The 15342-nt window shown below is 36.3% G+C and overlaps 1 protein-coding gene and 1 long non-coding RNA gene across 7 annotated transcripts; both read right to left on the bottom strand.

The window, feature by feature from the left end:
- LOC18606929 (rop guanine nucleotide exchange factor 14) lies at positions 494 to 9054 on the bottom strand. 3 transcript variants are annotated; one of them, XM_007040831.2, is made up of 8 exons: positions 8874 to 9054; positions 6795 to 6938; positions 3362 to 3751; positions 2540 to 2694; positions 2378 to 2452; positions 2032 to 2301; positions 1322 to 1669; positions 494 to 967 (listed from the first exon to the last, which is right to left on the bottom strand). In XM_007040831.2, exons 2-8 carry the CDS (start codon positions 6868 to 6870, stop codon positions 581 to 583), a joined length of 1701 nt encoding a protein of 566 aa, XP_007040893.2. In that variant the 5' UTR covers positions 6871 to 6938; positions 8874 to 9054; the 3' UTR covers positions 494 to 580. The 3 variants fall into 3 exon arrangements, with proteins under 3 accessions (XP_007040893.2, XP_007040892.2, XP_017973488.1); XM_007040830.2 differs by lacking the exon at positions 8874 to 9054 and adding an exon at positions 7482 to 7844; XM_018117999.1 differs by lacking the exons at positions 6795 to 6938; positions 8874 to 9054 and adding an exon at positions 3868 to 3987.
- On the bottom strand, positions 9766 to 13992 carry LOC18606928. 4 transcript variants are annotated; one of them, XR_001927294.1, is made up of 3 exons: positions 13503 to 13992; positions 13123 to 13213; positions 9766 to 12226 (listed from the first exon to the last, which is right to left on the bottom strand). It is a non-coding gene; the product is annotated as an uncharacterized LOC18606928 (long non-coding RNA). The 4 variants fall into 4 exon arrangements; XR_001927296.1 differs by having other exon boundaries at positions 9766 to 11705; XR_001927295.1 differs by lacking the exon at positions 13123 to 13213.

The following is a 15342-nucleotide window of genomic DNA, read 5'->3' as shown; positions in this document are numbered from 1 at the left end:
CGACGACACGATGATGGCGGCTCCTCACTCCTCACCAACCCAAAGTCTCAAAACAGCCCAAACATTACCCCAAAACCCAACCCAACTTCACTCTTTATTTTTAATCAATTAATTAATAAATTGCTCCATGGGTGACTTCCTTTCTGTTGCCAAAATAAACCAACAGTATTCAATTTCAATTCAAACATACATGAAAAAAAATCCTAATTATCACTTTCTATATCAAATTTAGCACCATCCCAATCTACAATATGTATATATATATATACATATTCTATATGAAAATCCTCATGATTATTAACAACAAATTGCATTATTTACTTTGTGTTTAACAGGCGTGTAGTTGTACGAGCACGGCAGAAACCCAAACTCGTTTTGTTATTTTTATAATAATAATTTGCTGTATTCAAGAGCAAGGCTGTGATATACATACTTGTATATATATAGTTGCCATTCGTTTTCCCAGCAACACACACTTTCTCAGAGTGAGGAAGGGAGACCAAAACTTAATAGTATTTCGATTAAGCTTAAAGGAGGGAAGATTATTTACAAAAGCTCTGTTGAGAATCACACTTCCATATCAAGGGGAATTTCTAGGAGACACTCCTATACAAGCCTCTTTACCAATACACCAAACTCGACTTCTACTTGGCGTTGCATTTACACAGCTTCTTCTAGCTTCATTGTACGAGACCTCCCTCTCAGAATAGCTGCTTGAATCAGAGTCACAGTACTTCCCATCTGCCCTGTTCATCTGGTCGATGAGAGACTGCCTTGCACGCGGACCACAGGCTGGAGTTTGCAAATTCCCCTTCATGTTCATTCCAGGAAAGCACAATGTTGCCACGGGTGAATTGGGGTTGCTCAAAGTATCTTCTTGCAGAATTTCTCCAATTCTAGACATTATGCTGAAAGCCAAGTTTCTGAGGACACGCGAATACGCTTCCAGGATGGAATGCCCAACATCCTGCGAAATTGAAAGTCATTGATGAGAATTATCTTCAATTTCCGTTGAATTCCAATGAAACAACAAGCATGTCTCTTTGTCTGAATTTGTTTTCTTAATTCCTAGTGGCATGCAAGAGAAACTTTATAGGAATACCATTAGGATGCTTGTAAACTTTTTCCTTTGCACCATAGGTTCCTAGGAAGAAACTAGCTTATGTCCCAACTTCATTCTATCAGTATAAAAGAAAAGAAATGGGAGCTTGGGAAGGAATATGATTTGGAAAATGCAGCAAAATTTTCAACATTAAAGTTTCTGGATACTGCAGAGTTTCCTGTCAAGGAGATAAGCTTACTTTAAAGGCCTCACACTTACCTTGCCATATTGAATTTTTGTAGCATCAAGAAATGTTTGAGGAAGATTTGGGTATGTACTCTTTATCTGCTGTACAAGTGCTTCTGCTCGGTCCAGCAGTAACTCCATCTTATCCATCTCAGATATTGGGTCCTTAATGAAGGACCATGACGTTCGCACTGGGGATTTACCACTAGCTTGTTCTGCAATTCTCTCTTTCCATGCAAATACAGCAGCTTCCAACCTATTAATGGGCTCAAGGGCATTGTGTTCAGATTTTAAATTGAGTGAAATGAACATGTCCTCAACTGAGCTGGACTCCATAGTCAAAACCTTGTAAAGGTCGTCACTGAGGTTTGCCTTTGCAGACTGTAAACATGTAGCAAGCAATTGAGTTATAGTGAATGCAACATGGAACATCACATAAAAAACTTTAATCTGGAATTGTTTTCGATCATTCAAAATTATTAGACATCTGATTAGATTTGAAGGTAACTTGAGCACCTTGTCTGATCAAGGCTTCTAGCTAAGAAACAAGACTTGCTTCAGCCAAAGATGGTCATGTGGTAGCCAAATGAAGAAAAAAAAAAAGGAAAAGGGTCATCTTGATCGGGCTTGTAAAATAAAATAAGACTTGTAGATTATGTAAAGAAAGATATCATCACAGAAACTATTTAAGGATCCGACATTTAAAGTTAAAAGATGCTCTGGAGGGAAGTGACTATGCTCACCTTGGGAAGCGCATCCCTAATAATGGACGGAACAGGCATTTCAAGCAAAACATTTTCATTGATTGATTTCGCAGCCTTGAATACTTGATGTACCACCTTCCCCTTACATTGCAACTTCTTCCTTTCAGTGTCTGAGAGCCCTGTTTTTGGTACTTGTGGCAATGGGAGCCACCACCTCTTGCTCTCCTTTGCACTCTTGTTTCTTCCTTCTGCCCGACTGCCAACTTCTGCATACCAAAACTCAGTATTCACCATTGATTCCAGTGTTTCCTGTCAATTTTCAAAATTTAATCTCATGATAAAACAATGTTTACAGATAATTAAGAAGAGTGAATAGATCACCTACAATAAGCATAGAGTCCAACTTTTGAAGTGCTGGGAGATTCATGTGAATGTCTGCACGGGCTTTTGGTGTCATTATCTGCTCAAAAACGAATTACTTAAATCTCAACAAACAGCAGAATGCATATTGTCTTGTTAATCAGAATCCAACAAACATGAACAGTACCTCCATAGTCCTGCCATTGGCACCACTTTGCTTAGCAGGTACTAACTCCACCATATAGTTGGTAGGAGAGAGTAACCAGTCCATTTCTCTTCGCCATTTATTTTTCCTTTCTTCAGCCAGTGGCTCCAATTTCCACAACTCCCCAAAAACAGAGGCTGCAAATTCAAATATGTGCACATTATGAGTCAAACAATGAAGAACGGAGACAATCCTACGATAATAGGAAATCACAATGAAGTTTCTAAAATATACCAAAATACATTTGTTGAAAGTTCAACCAGATGTTATACATGCTCTTCTTATACTGTTTTAAGTTGTAACTATTCCTCATGATGCTTGTTTCTAGAATATCTTTTTCTCCCACCATATCATTTATCTTTGTTTCAAGTCTTTGTTCTTATTGTAGGTTTAGGTGAGTGGGGGATGCTGTTCAAGAGGTCGAGGCACTGAAGATTTTTCCAACGGGGGAATGAACCAAGATCTACAAAACAAACTTTACTAGCAGATTTAATGGGATTTACACCTATCACCATAAACCAACACAAGCTTATCGATGTGCCTTTCTGCATTTCTGCATTTGTTCAAAGATCTGAAATTGTTTCTGCCCATGGAGACATGATGAATTAAGTATAACATGAAGAGCTATGGCTTTTCTTATTTTAACATACTTTACCAAGTAACATTCCAGTGGAAGTAGTTTCTGATCATACATGTTTATCCAGCTAACAATTTTAATAGTAAAAGAATCTCATGCAAAAATTGCGGTAGGAGAATCATGAATAAGCAAGTCGTAGATTAATAAGGAACTTGAAATAAACAAACCTGCGAGATTTGTTATGGCATTTGACAATGCTAAAGCGGTGGAAACACCCTTCCGTCCACCTGTAATATCTTCCCCTAACAAAAGCTTTGAAAATTTTTCTTTCATTATCTCGATATCTGAAAATTGAATGGCATAAGCAGGTTTCTCTTTGGCATAAAATTTTTTGGGGCTTTCTGAGAGCTCCCACTCATCTGAGCCCTGTTCATCTCTCTTCATTGTCATCCACTTGGAAGAAAATGATCCAAAAGCATCTTTGCTAGAAGAACAGCTTGAGAAATCATCATCCAAGGAGTCAGAGGCACATCCATCTCCTCTGCTCGTTCTGCTTTCATTTTCATAAGACTCATTGTTGAGAATGCAGCTCTCAAGGCCATTATATGTCATTATCCCTGACAAGTCCGAATTTAATTTCCATTTATTAAAATCCTGAGGGAAATTTTCTCAATTTATTCCTCTGAAAGTAATTAACTAACCACAACAAAGAGAAACATAATCAGGTCGACACCTTTGCAAAATGGTCACCGTCATCAGCTTTCGACAGATAATGATACAACATGGTACGTATGAGGAAAGCAAAACACACCATAGATAAAGAAGCTTAAGTTTCTGTGGTATGTTGCTCCAGCTACATAAACACATAGTGCAGAAATGCAGGCCACGTCATCAAGATTTTATTTGACATTCAAGTTGTAACCAAATGTAAACATTTTCCGCCAATTGAACACAGTAACATTTTTCCTCAAAGAATTAGACTTTGGGATTCTAAAAGCAGCCGTTGGCTTTTCCTTGGTTCCAAGAGATGAGAATGTGTTATGAGTTAAACCAATATCAGGAGAGAAACTACCTTATCAGTCAACTTAAATCACACAATTCTATTAATTGGGGTAAGGGGGGGTGGGGGGTTATAATTTTCTGAAGACAAATATCTCGAGATCTTAAAGAACATTCAATAGGCACATAGCAGGGGCTCGAGCAATCACCTCTTATCAGTTGCAGTAACTTAATACGTTTATGATTCTTGCAAGAAATAGTGAAGAAAGTTTCAACGACGCTATTTCACACATTTTTCCATATGTGTCATCTGTGTTGTCATCGATCTAATAGTGGTCAAATGTCTAAGTAATTACTACAGATCTGTTCACATATGCACCGTTTCCCTATGGAATAAATGGGTCTGTCAGATTTGTCCTTACTGCAGAAAAGTCAGATGTCAGCACATGGCAGTGAAAGGGTCATAGTTCGCATAAAATAATTAAGATGAGTCCTTACTTTCAAGCGTTCAAACATGGCATAAAATGATTGGTTTTCTGATGAGACCTTTATCATCAGGATCTTAAAAAGTTTTAACTGCCCTAGCCCTCTTATCTTGTGGGATTGATTAAAAACTAGCACTAGGAGAACCCACATGGCAATGCTTTTAAGAACGGGTTTAAAAAGTTATGGCCCAAATTTGAAGCATGAAGTAGGAAGGATGCATTATTTTGTTTTGTACGGGTGTGTTTTCTAAAATCAATCATGTGATGACAAATACAATATTTATTCAGAATAAAGACAAGAGACCACAAGGCCGAAGCTTCGCAAGTTGTTGAGAGAGGAGACTGTGAAGGATGCTGCTTTATCCTATCCTTCACAAGGACCACAGCAAGAAGAGAAATTTCCCATAACCAGGACACCTTAGATCTGATTGTTCCTCCCCGATCAACAGTAGAACTCAAGAAAACACAAAAAGTTAAAAAGGTGGCTAATTTTAAAAATTCATCCTTTTGTTGATAGGGTGCCCTTTCTCTGTTTGCGGGCTATTTTTCTTTTTGCAGCACTTAAAAGTCAAGTAGAAGCAACAAGAAATTTTGAATAAATGGATGCAATATACTCGCAGTTGGAACCTGGAGCTAATCCCAATATCAATTATTTCAACTTTTTAAACAGAAAAGCTGTCTGGTTTTTATGTCCCCACTCGGTAACCCCATTGTCTTGATGATAACAGTACTATATCAAGGGTCCACCACCGGCAAAGAAAAGTCATCAAACCCTGATTAACACTAGGAAGGAAGGGCATGCAGTTTCACGAGGTTCTGTCCCTGTGCCATAAGGACATGTATAGGCAATTTGATAGCTGGTAATTAGAACTAATAGTCTCATCACTTGGCTTTCTTTTTTGTTTATGGTAGCAGTATCTTAGTTTAGAACTCTGCCACCACGAACCTTGAACTTGTCAAAGTTTCAAAACAAAAGCAAAAAGCTTCAAACAATGAGATAACCCCCATGTGGTTTGCACGTAGAAGATAACATGACCCCATGACTTTGTGAGGCATTTCCTTGGGCCCACAGGGGAGAGCGATCATAGCAATGAAGTATGAAAATATCCATGAATATGACTTCATTAACTGGAGTAATAATCAAGTGAAGTGAAAGTGAGTGCATATCTTTTTCAAACAAGGTGTGCCTAAATATCCTAGTTTGATCAGTATGTATTCTACCGAAGACTGGGAACAAATGGGGGCTCCATGCCGCCTAAACTCCAGATCTTAATCAGGTGGCTTAAAACTGAGGAGATACTGATGCACTATTAAAAAGAGCAGATTTTGAAAGAGAATCAGTCGGATTACTTGGAAATCATGGGTTTCTCATCTTTTCTTCAAAAATAGGGTAATTCACACCAACACTCCAAGATCCACCGAGAAATGAGTACTGTTTATCTTTACTCAGTGTTGCACTAGACCTTATTAGTATTTTATGTTTAAAAGTTTCAACCTTTGATTTAACTATAGGTTTATGTGGTTTTTTATTTAAAGAAACAAATTTGAATACCCTTTCTTAATTTTTTTTGAAAAAAACGTATTATAGTTTAAACTTTAATGAGTAGAACGAACTTATGGGTGTGGGCTGTAGTGCAAGAGGGAGGAACATGGCATTCACACCTCCTCTTAAGGTACCATAAATGTTCTGCCAGGAAATAAATAGCGGCAGCATTGTTTGCATGGCAATGGCAGTTGCTATAAATAAGTGAAGACCGAAGATTGAAGAACTGCCGGGTCTCCTCCAATCCCCATGGTGTCTGCACGTATGGGCCCCTCTCTCAATCGTCTCGCCACCATATCAAACTCAATCCCCAACCTTTCAACTCACGCAACACTTTAAATTTTTTTTATTTAAACAAAGCGGAATGCATGAAGATGAAGGGCGTCCATGTGTTAGGTATTTATGTTAGTTATGTTAGACAATAAAACAAATATTAGAGCCTAGAGGGCCAAGATGGAAGAACCGCTTCTCTCATCTTGCTCTTGGTCAACAAAAGACTATAGCAACATCAATCACGGCAAATTTTCTTCAAAAGAAATACTAGTTTAATGGATAAAAAAATACGTAGCTAATAAATAAGATAACATTAAAATTAAATCACTAGCAGTAATGTAAAGTAGTAGGACTACTTACTGTCTTGCTCATCAAAATCGAGGCTAATCTCTCTGTCCCTGGTACAGCAAACGAGTCTTTTCCTCATCAACATCATTTTTCTTCTATTGCCTTTCACCTTCTTCTTGATCTCTTCTCTCTCCCTCTCTCTCTCTCTGTGTCTCTCTGTAGAGGAAAATGTATAATATCACCACTGATCAATGTGTTATCAAAACCACAAATGAAAAAGAAAAATGCTTCAAGTAAAAGGAAAAGAAGAAGTTGTTGGTTAAGGCAAGCAACTTTTCAGAGAGAGTACAAGTAAAGTCGGGATTTTTGAAAGCTTTTGTTTATTGTAGTAAAAAACAAAAGGCTGTATGGTATCAAGTAAAAAAGGCCATGGTTCATCCATTTCATATTGCACCTCTTTCCATCTCAAAAACAGTAGTAGTAGTACTACTACTGAATTAAGAAATCCAAGGTAGAGAGAGAGAGAGAGAGGCACGTAATGGAATTAGAATTGAAACCAAAGGAGCCAACGAGCAGAGCAGATGGAGAAAGGAGAGAGAGGAGAGATCTAATTCCTAAACATCAAAATGAACATCTCAGAGACAGAAAGAAACGTTATTTCCTTAAACAGAGAAAGTAGGAATGCCCATCAAGTCTTCATTCCAGAATATATTCGACCAAAACAGAAAAATGAGAGACAACTACATTTAGAGGGCAAACCTGAATGTGTTAAGGCAAGGAGAATGCGGTGAGTGATGGCCCGCGAGTGGCGAGGCTTCAACGTTTGAAATGAATCAAAGCTGCATTGGTGAAAGAAAGGGAGGTAGAAGGGGGCTTCAAGTCAAAAGCTGCAAACCCGGAAATTGGTATTGAATTGGGATCAGCGGAAGGAAGGAAGCCCACCCAATGAGTGTCGAGGACTTCCAGGGAGGAGAGGAGAGGAGAGAATTGGTTAGGACTATTTATGGTTTATCAGACACTACTCACGCAAAACAGAAGGGAAGAAAGAAACTGAAGCAGTAGCGCCAGACCAGAGTCCTACATTATTTTCTTAGATATACATTTGTTTACTACGACGACTGTTATTTTATTACAAATACAGTTATGACATACATACATACATACATACATACATACTAGTAAAACGTTTATTTTGCAAAATGGATGGGATGGATGGGCAAAGCCAAAGAGATAAGCACTAGTATTTTGAATTTTGAGAAATCAAATCAAATGAAAATGAGGGTTTTTTTTTTTTCTTCTTCTTTTCTAACAGACTCATCATGTGACAAATGAAAATGAGGGTTTCTATGATTTGAATTTGGAATTCAAATTTTGCAATCATCATAATTTACACCAACCCTAGTACCTACTTTCTGAAATACTTTTTGTAACAACTTTAGTCTTCATCCTAGGGCCTGCCCTTCGAATTACATGTACCCTCACCAAATGAAGATTAAGAAAAACAAAAGTTTCCTTTTATTGTATTTTAGATTAAAATTACACATAATTTTGAAGTTCAACTATACTTGTTTTTTTTTTTAAAAAAAAAAAAGGAAATAATGAAGCAAATTGAAAGGGATATCTCTTTAGTGCGGGGTCCCAATTTGTCCTTGTTTTCTGAAGAGTTGAGCCAAGTAGTAAATACCGCCCTTGCCGGCTTTGCCGTCAAAAGTCATATAACCACTTGTGAGCCATTACCTGACTCTCTATCCAACCCTGGATTTGGTTCCTAGAGTTGGAACGTTGAACGTCAGCGTCCTAGGCATACCCATTCCACCACTTTCTAAGGAACTCTCTCCAAATGCCTCTGCCAAATTCAAGTATTGAATTTGAATTTGAAAGGTATACAAGACCAGCAGTAATAAAACACAAGGATCTAATTCCATTAATTGCAAACAAAATAGGTGAAGAAAGAATCAGCAATGGGTGTTTTGAAATTTTGAAATTCGACATCTTAATACAATCATCTACTGACATGACACCAAACAAATTCGACTACTTTAATTGGAATTGTTGGAGCTTTTGTAAATTATCCATCCAACAAAGTCAATGCCAACTTCACAGTGTAATTCAATTTGAACTAGATATGATGGAAAGGGGGAGAGATGTTACATCAACTAGTAGTGGAGAAGAGAGCGGGGGTGAGGGTGCTGCCTCGTTCCACGTTTTATGGGCCAAGAATGGCGCCGGTGGTGAGGGACGTTGTCTGCTGGCTGCACACGGGCCGCTCTCCATTCATCATTGCCTTTAGCGTTGGGCTGAGGGCAGAGCGGCTTCTTCAATTTTTGTCTCCATTTAACCATTTGCCTTTGCCTTGCCCTCACATTCTCCATGTACCTATCATCGTTAACTACAAACACAAAAATCAAGGAAAAAGGCTGTAGCCCACCATCCTTTGTTGTCCCCATGTTTTTTTACCTTTGTTGAGGGCAACAGAACATTGGAATTTGGAAAGTTGGGAGCAACCTTGAGTGGGCTCTCTCCTCTTTGCCAGGCAAGTGAGTTTCGTTTGTTTTGGGAGTACGTGTTCGTGGGGGCTCTCAGTTTGAGGAGAATTTTAGACTTTTCCTCGTGGGTCATTTCAACCAATTACAGAATTACTTTTTCAACTTGTTTTTCGTCAAACAACAAACCTGTTCTGGTCCAAATCAGCAGTGAGAGGGTCTGTGGTCTGGTCCAACATGGTTAGTGGTTAGGTTACGTGTGAGGCCAATCTTGGTCATTGCCCATCAATGCATGAGGCCCACAAGCATCTCTTCGGTAGTCAAATTAGACACCGTTTTGACAAAAGCATCGCCGAATCGGTTTAGTTAAATTATATATATGTATATGCATACTTTGATCCATCCTTGGTTACCATACGAATAAATGATCGGCCATTGATCTCATATACTAATTCCGCACTCTCACTCACTCATCATCTGGGTTGCCTTCACAACCAGTTTCAAGAACGGAGGTTATGCTTTCAAAAAAGAAAAATAAGTTTGTGCAAGAGAGATTTGGATTTCAGCTTAGTTTTATAATTTGAGAAAATTTGGAAGTTTGATTTACTGACCATAATAAAATCTCTCAAATCTCAATCAATCAACTAGACTCTTAACAAATTCACTTCCTGCATTATTCCCACCTGAACACTTTACAAGTCAGGCAAATCCTGCAATTATTTCACAGCGTTTTCTTTCCAACCCCACTTTTTGAGTCAATTGTTGTCCGCGTAAAGACTGGCAATCAACCAGAACAAAAATTGTGCATCCGTGCTTCTTCATGTCAGCTTCAAAGATGCTTTTCTAAAGCAACTGAGCTGTACAAAGCTAAGAAAGAGAAACTCAGGGCCACCATAAAAATTGAAAATTCATCACATGGGTCCCAAACAAAACACCCGCCTTCCTCATCCAGCCTAGTAACCAATTGTGTAAAGCAGTTCAATGGGAAAGAAACCGCCCGGCGCCAACATGAAAGGGACCTTATTGTTTTCCAGGTCAAAATAAAATGGCATCATTTCGAAAGTTAACCACCATCCAAGAATCCTCGTTCCAGGCCCCTCCTTAGCATCTGTCATCAATGCTATCAGCATTCCACGGTTATAACTCATTCACTTTGATTTTTTGTGTCTACAGCAAAGACATTAACGTCACATAACAACGTGTCCACAACAAGGGCATTAATAACACATAATAATGTGTCCTCAAGGACAAAATAACGTTAGGGCAAGGATTCTAATTTTATGCAAACGGTAGGCTGGTTATATTCACAAGACAAGATAAGCAGTAAATGGAATTGTTCTGACATTACCAAGACGCCCTTGATGTGAACTTGCATTTACATGAGTCCTGCATATGAGTGAACTTTTAAACATAAAAATCCTCTATATTGGCCAAAAATACAACTTTTACATTTTAATGTTTACGGGAAAATAGGCAAAAGCAAAACAATGTGAGAATGGATTCATCAGTTACCATCTCATCCCAGAGAGACAACATCCATTCTGACACCAAAAAATAGAAAGATTTAGTTTTCACACTCCAATTGCAATCTTAAGGACCATAAACCCTAAACTAAGAGGTGCGGTATATAACCCAGTCCCGTCTCACAGTCTCACATAATTAACTGCTGTGGCACTAATATCTTCAATTAGTCAAACACGAATTTTGGGTGGAAAGAAAACCTATCCTAAGGGATATGCTAAGGCTTTTTGGAACTTTGCTCACTAAGTAAAGGACAACCAAAGAACAAAAGTTGTGTTGAGATTTGAAGCCAAAAAGATGAGTAGATAAATTTGGCAAGAATATTGCAGCGGCCTTCAGACACTGATTGATAAAAGGCTCCACAGCTGGATATCAACTCAATGGGGAACAAAAGGCCAATTTTCATAAGCAAAAATATCAATATATACCAAGTACAAACTATACATCCATTAGTTAAATCAATATGGTCAGTAAGGATAGGAACTACAGATCTAAGAATAAGTGTAAATGATCTTCTAGAAAGAATGCTGTTAAAAGCAATGTAAACCTAACAATGCAAAAGACCAAAGGCAAGAACAATTCAAATGTACATTAGCAACCGAGAAGGGGGAAATTTTTGGGTTTGTTAATGCTAATTGCTAAAGATGTTCCCACAAAGAATGAAACAACTAGCACTTCAACTAGAAAAGACAATTCAACTCTCAATGGATAATTCTAACAGCAATTGCTGTCTCCACCTGTAATATTGAATTTCAAGCCACCCATCTTCTCAAGTCGATAAAATGTCAAGAATATTATTATAATGAGAGGAAACAGCAGCAGACAGAAATGAATAGCCACACACACTGAATAGAGTTGCAATCTAAAGTTTCTGATATCAGGACAAAAGTTATTAGAGCATGTCAATTGTTTAAATTTTCAGTCTCTCTCAATGTCTTCCTAGGGGGATTTTCCATTCTTTGAAATACCTCCAGCAGCTCTGCAAATTTACAACCATTACAGGTAATCTGAAAAGCTTAAAACCTTTTTATCAAACACACTCCATCAAGTAAATCTCAGAGCCTTTAAATGAATCAATAAATAACTGACAATCTTACAACTCAAATTGTGTTAAGCAAGGAGCATTAAAATAAATTTGAAATAGGGAATATTCCTGAGCACAGAAACTGTAGTTCTACCTAATGGCATTTAGTATGATTTTCAAAGTTCAAATTTGTCGCAGTAATTAAAATTAAAATCACATCATGGGAGACAATTAGAATCAAAATGTCAGTACAACTAATCAATTGCATCAAATTTGAAGCAAGAAATATAGATAAATATTCAAAATGAGGACAGAGTCAAGACCAGACATCAATCTAGATGGACTACCAAATATGTTAAGAAAAAACAAATATAGAACCTTAATTTAATCATTATTACAAGGATGAAATGCAACCTCATTGAACCATAAATGAAGTCTAAAACCTATGTAAAATGCCCTCACCTTCAAATTGAAACCTACAATTGCAAACTTGCAAAGATCAATAGAGTTGAGATAAAGTTCAGTGTACTATTTTTCTTTTAACTATCTTTTACAGTTGAAGAAACCATTTGTTAACTTTTAAATACACAACAGAAACTTAAAGTTAAAATTAGCTCAGATTAACCCAGAAGTTAAAATAACAATTTAAGTACACCTCAGCTCTCTCTCTCTCTCTCTCTCTCTCTCTCTATCAGGCTATTGAAACTAATTGATCAAAGTCAGAAAGAGTCAATATTAACAAAAACATTATACTGAAAATCGAGATTTATTCCCCAAAACGGCTTGTGAGGAAATGGTAAAATTGCAACGAAAAATGATCAAACAAGAATTTAAAAAAAAAATAGAACCTGGCCTTGTTCTTTTGGGGTAGAAGAACCTAGACTAATAAATATACAAAATACTAGAAGTTGTGTAAACTAGTAGTAGAAAATTTCTTCTGCTCATAATATGTAATACCAAGTTTTATCAATTTATGGGGTTTTAATTTCTTTTTCCTCTTAACAATTTTATGTATCAAAAACTTCAGAAGAAGTTCACCTAAAAAAACACTAGATCAGTTCTGACCAGACACATAAACTTCAGATATCACAGAAAAAGTCGCACCTTCATTAAAAAGGATACTAACAGAATGGATATTACTTATCCAACAAAAAAAAAAAAAACAAAAACCCAACAGATTGGAGATTATTCCAAATTAACAAAAAATGGAAGTAAACTAATTCCAAAATATAAAAAATATATATTTACAGAACTAATTCCAATATTTAAGTAAAAGCATTATGCAAGAAGTCATTGCGGTTCCTTTATTACTACAATACCATCCCTTTTTTTAAAAAACAAGAAAAATCTGGGCAATTTAAAAATTTTTTACCTCTCTGGGTCCCGAGTCATTGCCTTCACATTTGTATCGTCAAAGGGAAATAAAAGATTAATAGGGCACGACAGTTACCTTCACGTATCTCCTATTTAAATAAGCAAGCTTAAATAACATTTCAAAGGTTTCCGTTTCAAGGTATAAAATTCTTTTTTTTTTCAAAAAAAAAAAGAAAAAAGATATATCGCCAATAGATCTATGAATGGCTAAAAGCCTTCTTTCTTATTCTTTCTTTTTTCGTTTATTTCTATTAGTGTAGTGAAATTGGAAACTTCATTTCCAAGAACAGAAAAAAGATAATTTTTTTTTAAAAAAAAATCCTAAATCTAAAGTAAAAAAGATTACGGAATACAAGCAAGAAGCAAGTAAATCCCAACCTGAGATCTGAACATAACACAGAAAAAGAAGGCAAGATCCATGCAACCCCTCACCGCGGTCTCCGATTCAGTTGATGCAAGGCGGGATCCAATTCGTGCCTCCTCCAGTCACGGCCCGCCATCTGGCCTAAATCCAATCCAATCCACTATTAAGGAGCAGCAGCCAATCAGTTCCCGACCTGCACCAAGCGAATTAGAGACCGCCGGTAACTGAATCAATCTCGAGCTCCTTTAGGGAAACTTTTGGCTTTGCTAAAAACGGAACCATCTATTACTATTACTATTTCTATAACCCTACGAGTGGGCTTGGGTTTTCCCTTCCTTGCCGGTTATTTATAATCACAACAGACCAATTTCTCCCCTCCACGTGTCCCCAACCGACTCCGGTTTTGTGAGCTAACAAAAAGATAGCCTCCAAAAGGGGAAAATTATGGCGCAAGTGGTTTTCTTATTTTCGGTTTCAAAACTTTCAAATTTCAATACCCCCTTTTGTTTTTTTTTTTCTTTGGAGTACTAAATAAATGACTCAAGTAGTTAGTAACTTTTCTTGTTTGTTGGACTTATTCAATGGGGCGTGGATTCCAGTGAAATTACGAGGTGCCATTACAGAGCCGACGTGGAGCTACAGTATGAGCACGTGCGCGTGGTCTGCAGCTGCAACGTGGAGTTATGGTGTGGGACAGGAGGTGATAAAAGAAAGAAAAGAAATCGCCTCTGCCTGTTGTTGAATTTGTTCCCCTGCTTTTCCAATAATCAAATGACACGTTCATTTCGTTTAAATAAATTATACCTGGCTTGACCCATCACGCCCAGCCCTACTCGACCCCAATACTAATTTAAGTATTTATACGTAGCTTGTTGTATTTTAGTTGGACCGGGTAATTAATTTTGAACACAACTTGTTAACAAGACATCAACCTAAACAGATTTGGATTTGAGATTACTGTATTTACTTGGTTTATCATTTCGATAACCTTTAAGACAAGATAATTACATGTCTTAAAGAAATTTTAACTCACTTAACTCATCTAACATGTCTAATTAATCAAATTATCATATCAATTCGTATAATCTAATTTATATAATTAACTTATAAACTTGTTTAATGTAAATTTAAATAAGTGAATTGCATCGATTATATTTAATCAATCTATCAATCATATCATAAAAAATTTAATTCAATTTATTTAATAAATATGCTAATTGTATCATATAATGTAATACATTTAATAACCGTATCTATATACATATTTAAATATTAGATACATTTAATTAAATCAAGTTATATTCGTATTTATTCATATTTATCTGACACAATTAAATGAATACGAATTGGGAATTTAATTTTAGTTTTGGAGTTTTCATTTTCTATCTTCCCTCTATTCCTTTCATAAATTATTAATAGTAACGTAAATGCATAATTTTCAGTATAAATAACAAATAAATACATCTTTAAAAAGTAATAAATAAATATAACAAAGGAATATAGAGACGGACTGTGTTTGGTAGAGATGGATAAATAAAGATAGTAGTAATTGATAAATTTGGATTACAAATATTACAAAGTAAAAATGTGCATCCTTTTTGCATTTCAATTGCGTGGAACACCCCGCGACACGTAGCACCTGTCTAGAAAATTCATTCCGATTATTATGTAGGCATGGAAAAAATAAAAATATAAAATTTTGATTTATATTATTTTTTTAATTAAAAAATATTAAAAATTTACTTATTAATTAAGAAATTACGTAATTAATTAAATGTTCAAATGTTTGTATTTTTTGTTTTTATAAAAAAAAACATCATTAACAATTCTTATTTTTCTTGTTTATATGATATG

Source organism: Theobroma cacao, chromosome 3, assembly GCF_000208745.1.
Source record: "Theobroma cacao cultivar B97-61/B2 chromosome 3, Criollo_cocoa_genome_V2, whole genome shotgun sequence".
Taxonomy (NCBI): Eukaryota; Viridiplantae; Streptophyta; class Magnoliopsida; order Malvales; family Malvaceae; genus Theobroma; species Theobroma cacao.
Note: the sequence above shows the minus strand (reverse complement) of the source record. Positions and strands in the feature narration are given on the sequence as shown.

Bases quoted from the DNA above. Each gene is read 5' to 3' on its own strand.
- LOC18606929 (XM_007040831.2), bottom strand. From the start codon at position 6,870: ATGATGTTGATGAGGAAAAGACTCGTTTGCTGTACCAGGGACAGAGAG. The intron at 2,695-3,361 runs GTTTGTTTATTT...TTGAATTTGCAG, and splicing joins TGCCATAACAAATCTCGCAG to CCTCTGTTTTTGGGGAGTTG. The intron at 2,302-2,377 runs GTAGGTGATCTA...GAAAATTGACAG, and splicing joins AGTTGGACTCTATGCTTATT to GAAACACTGGAATCAATGGT.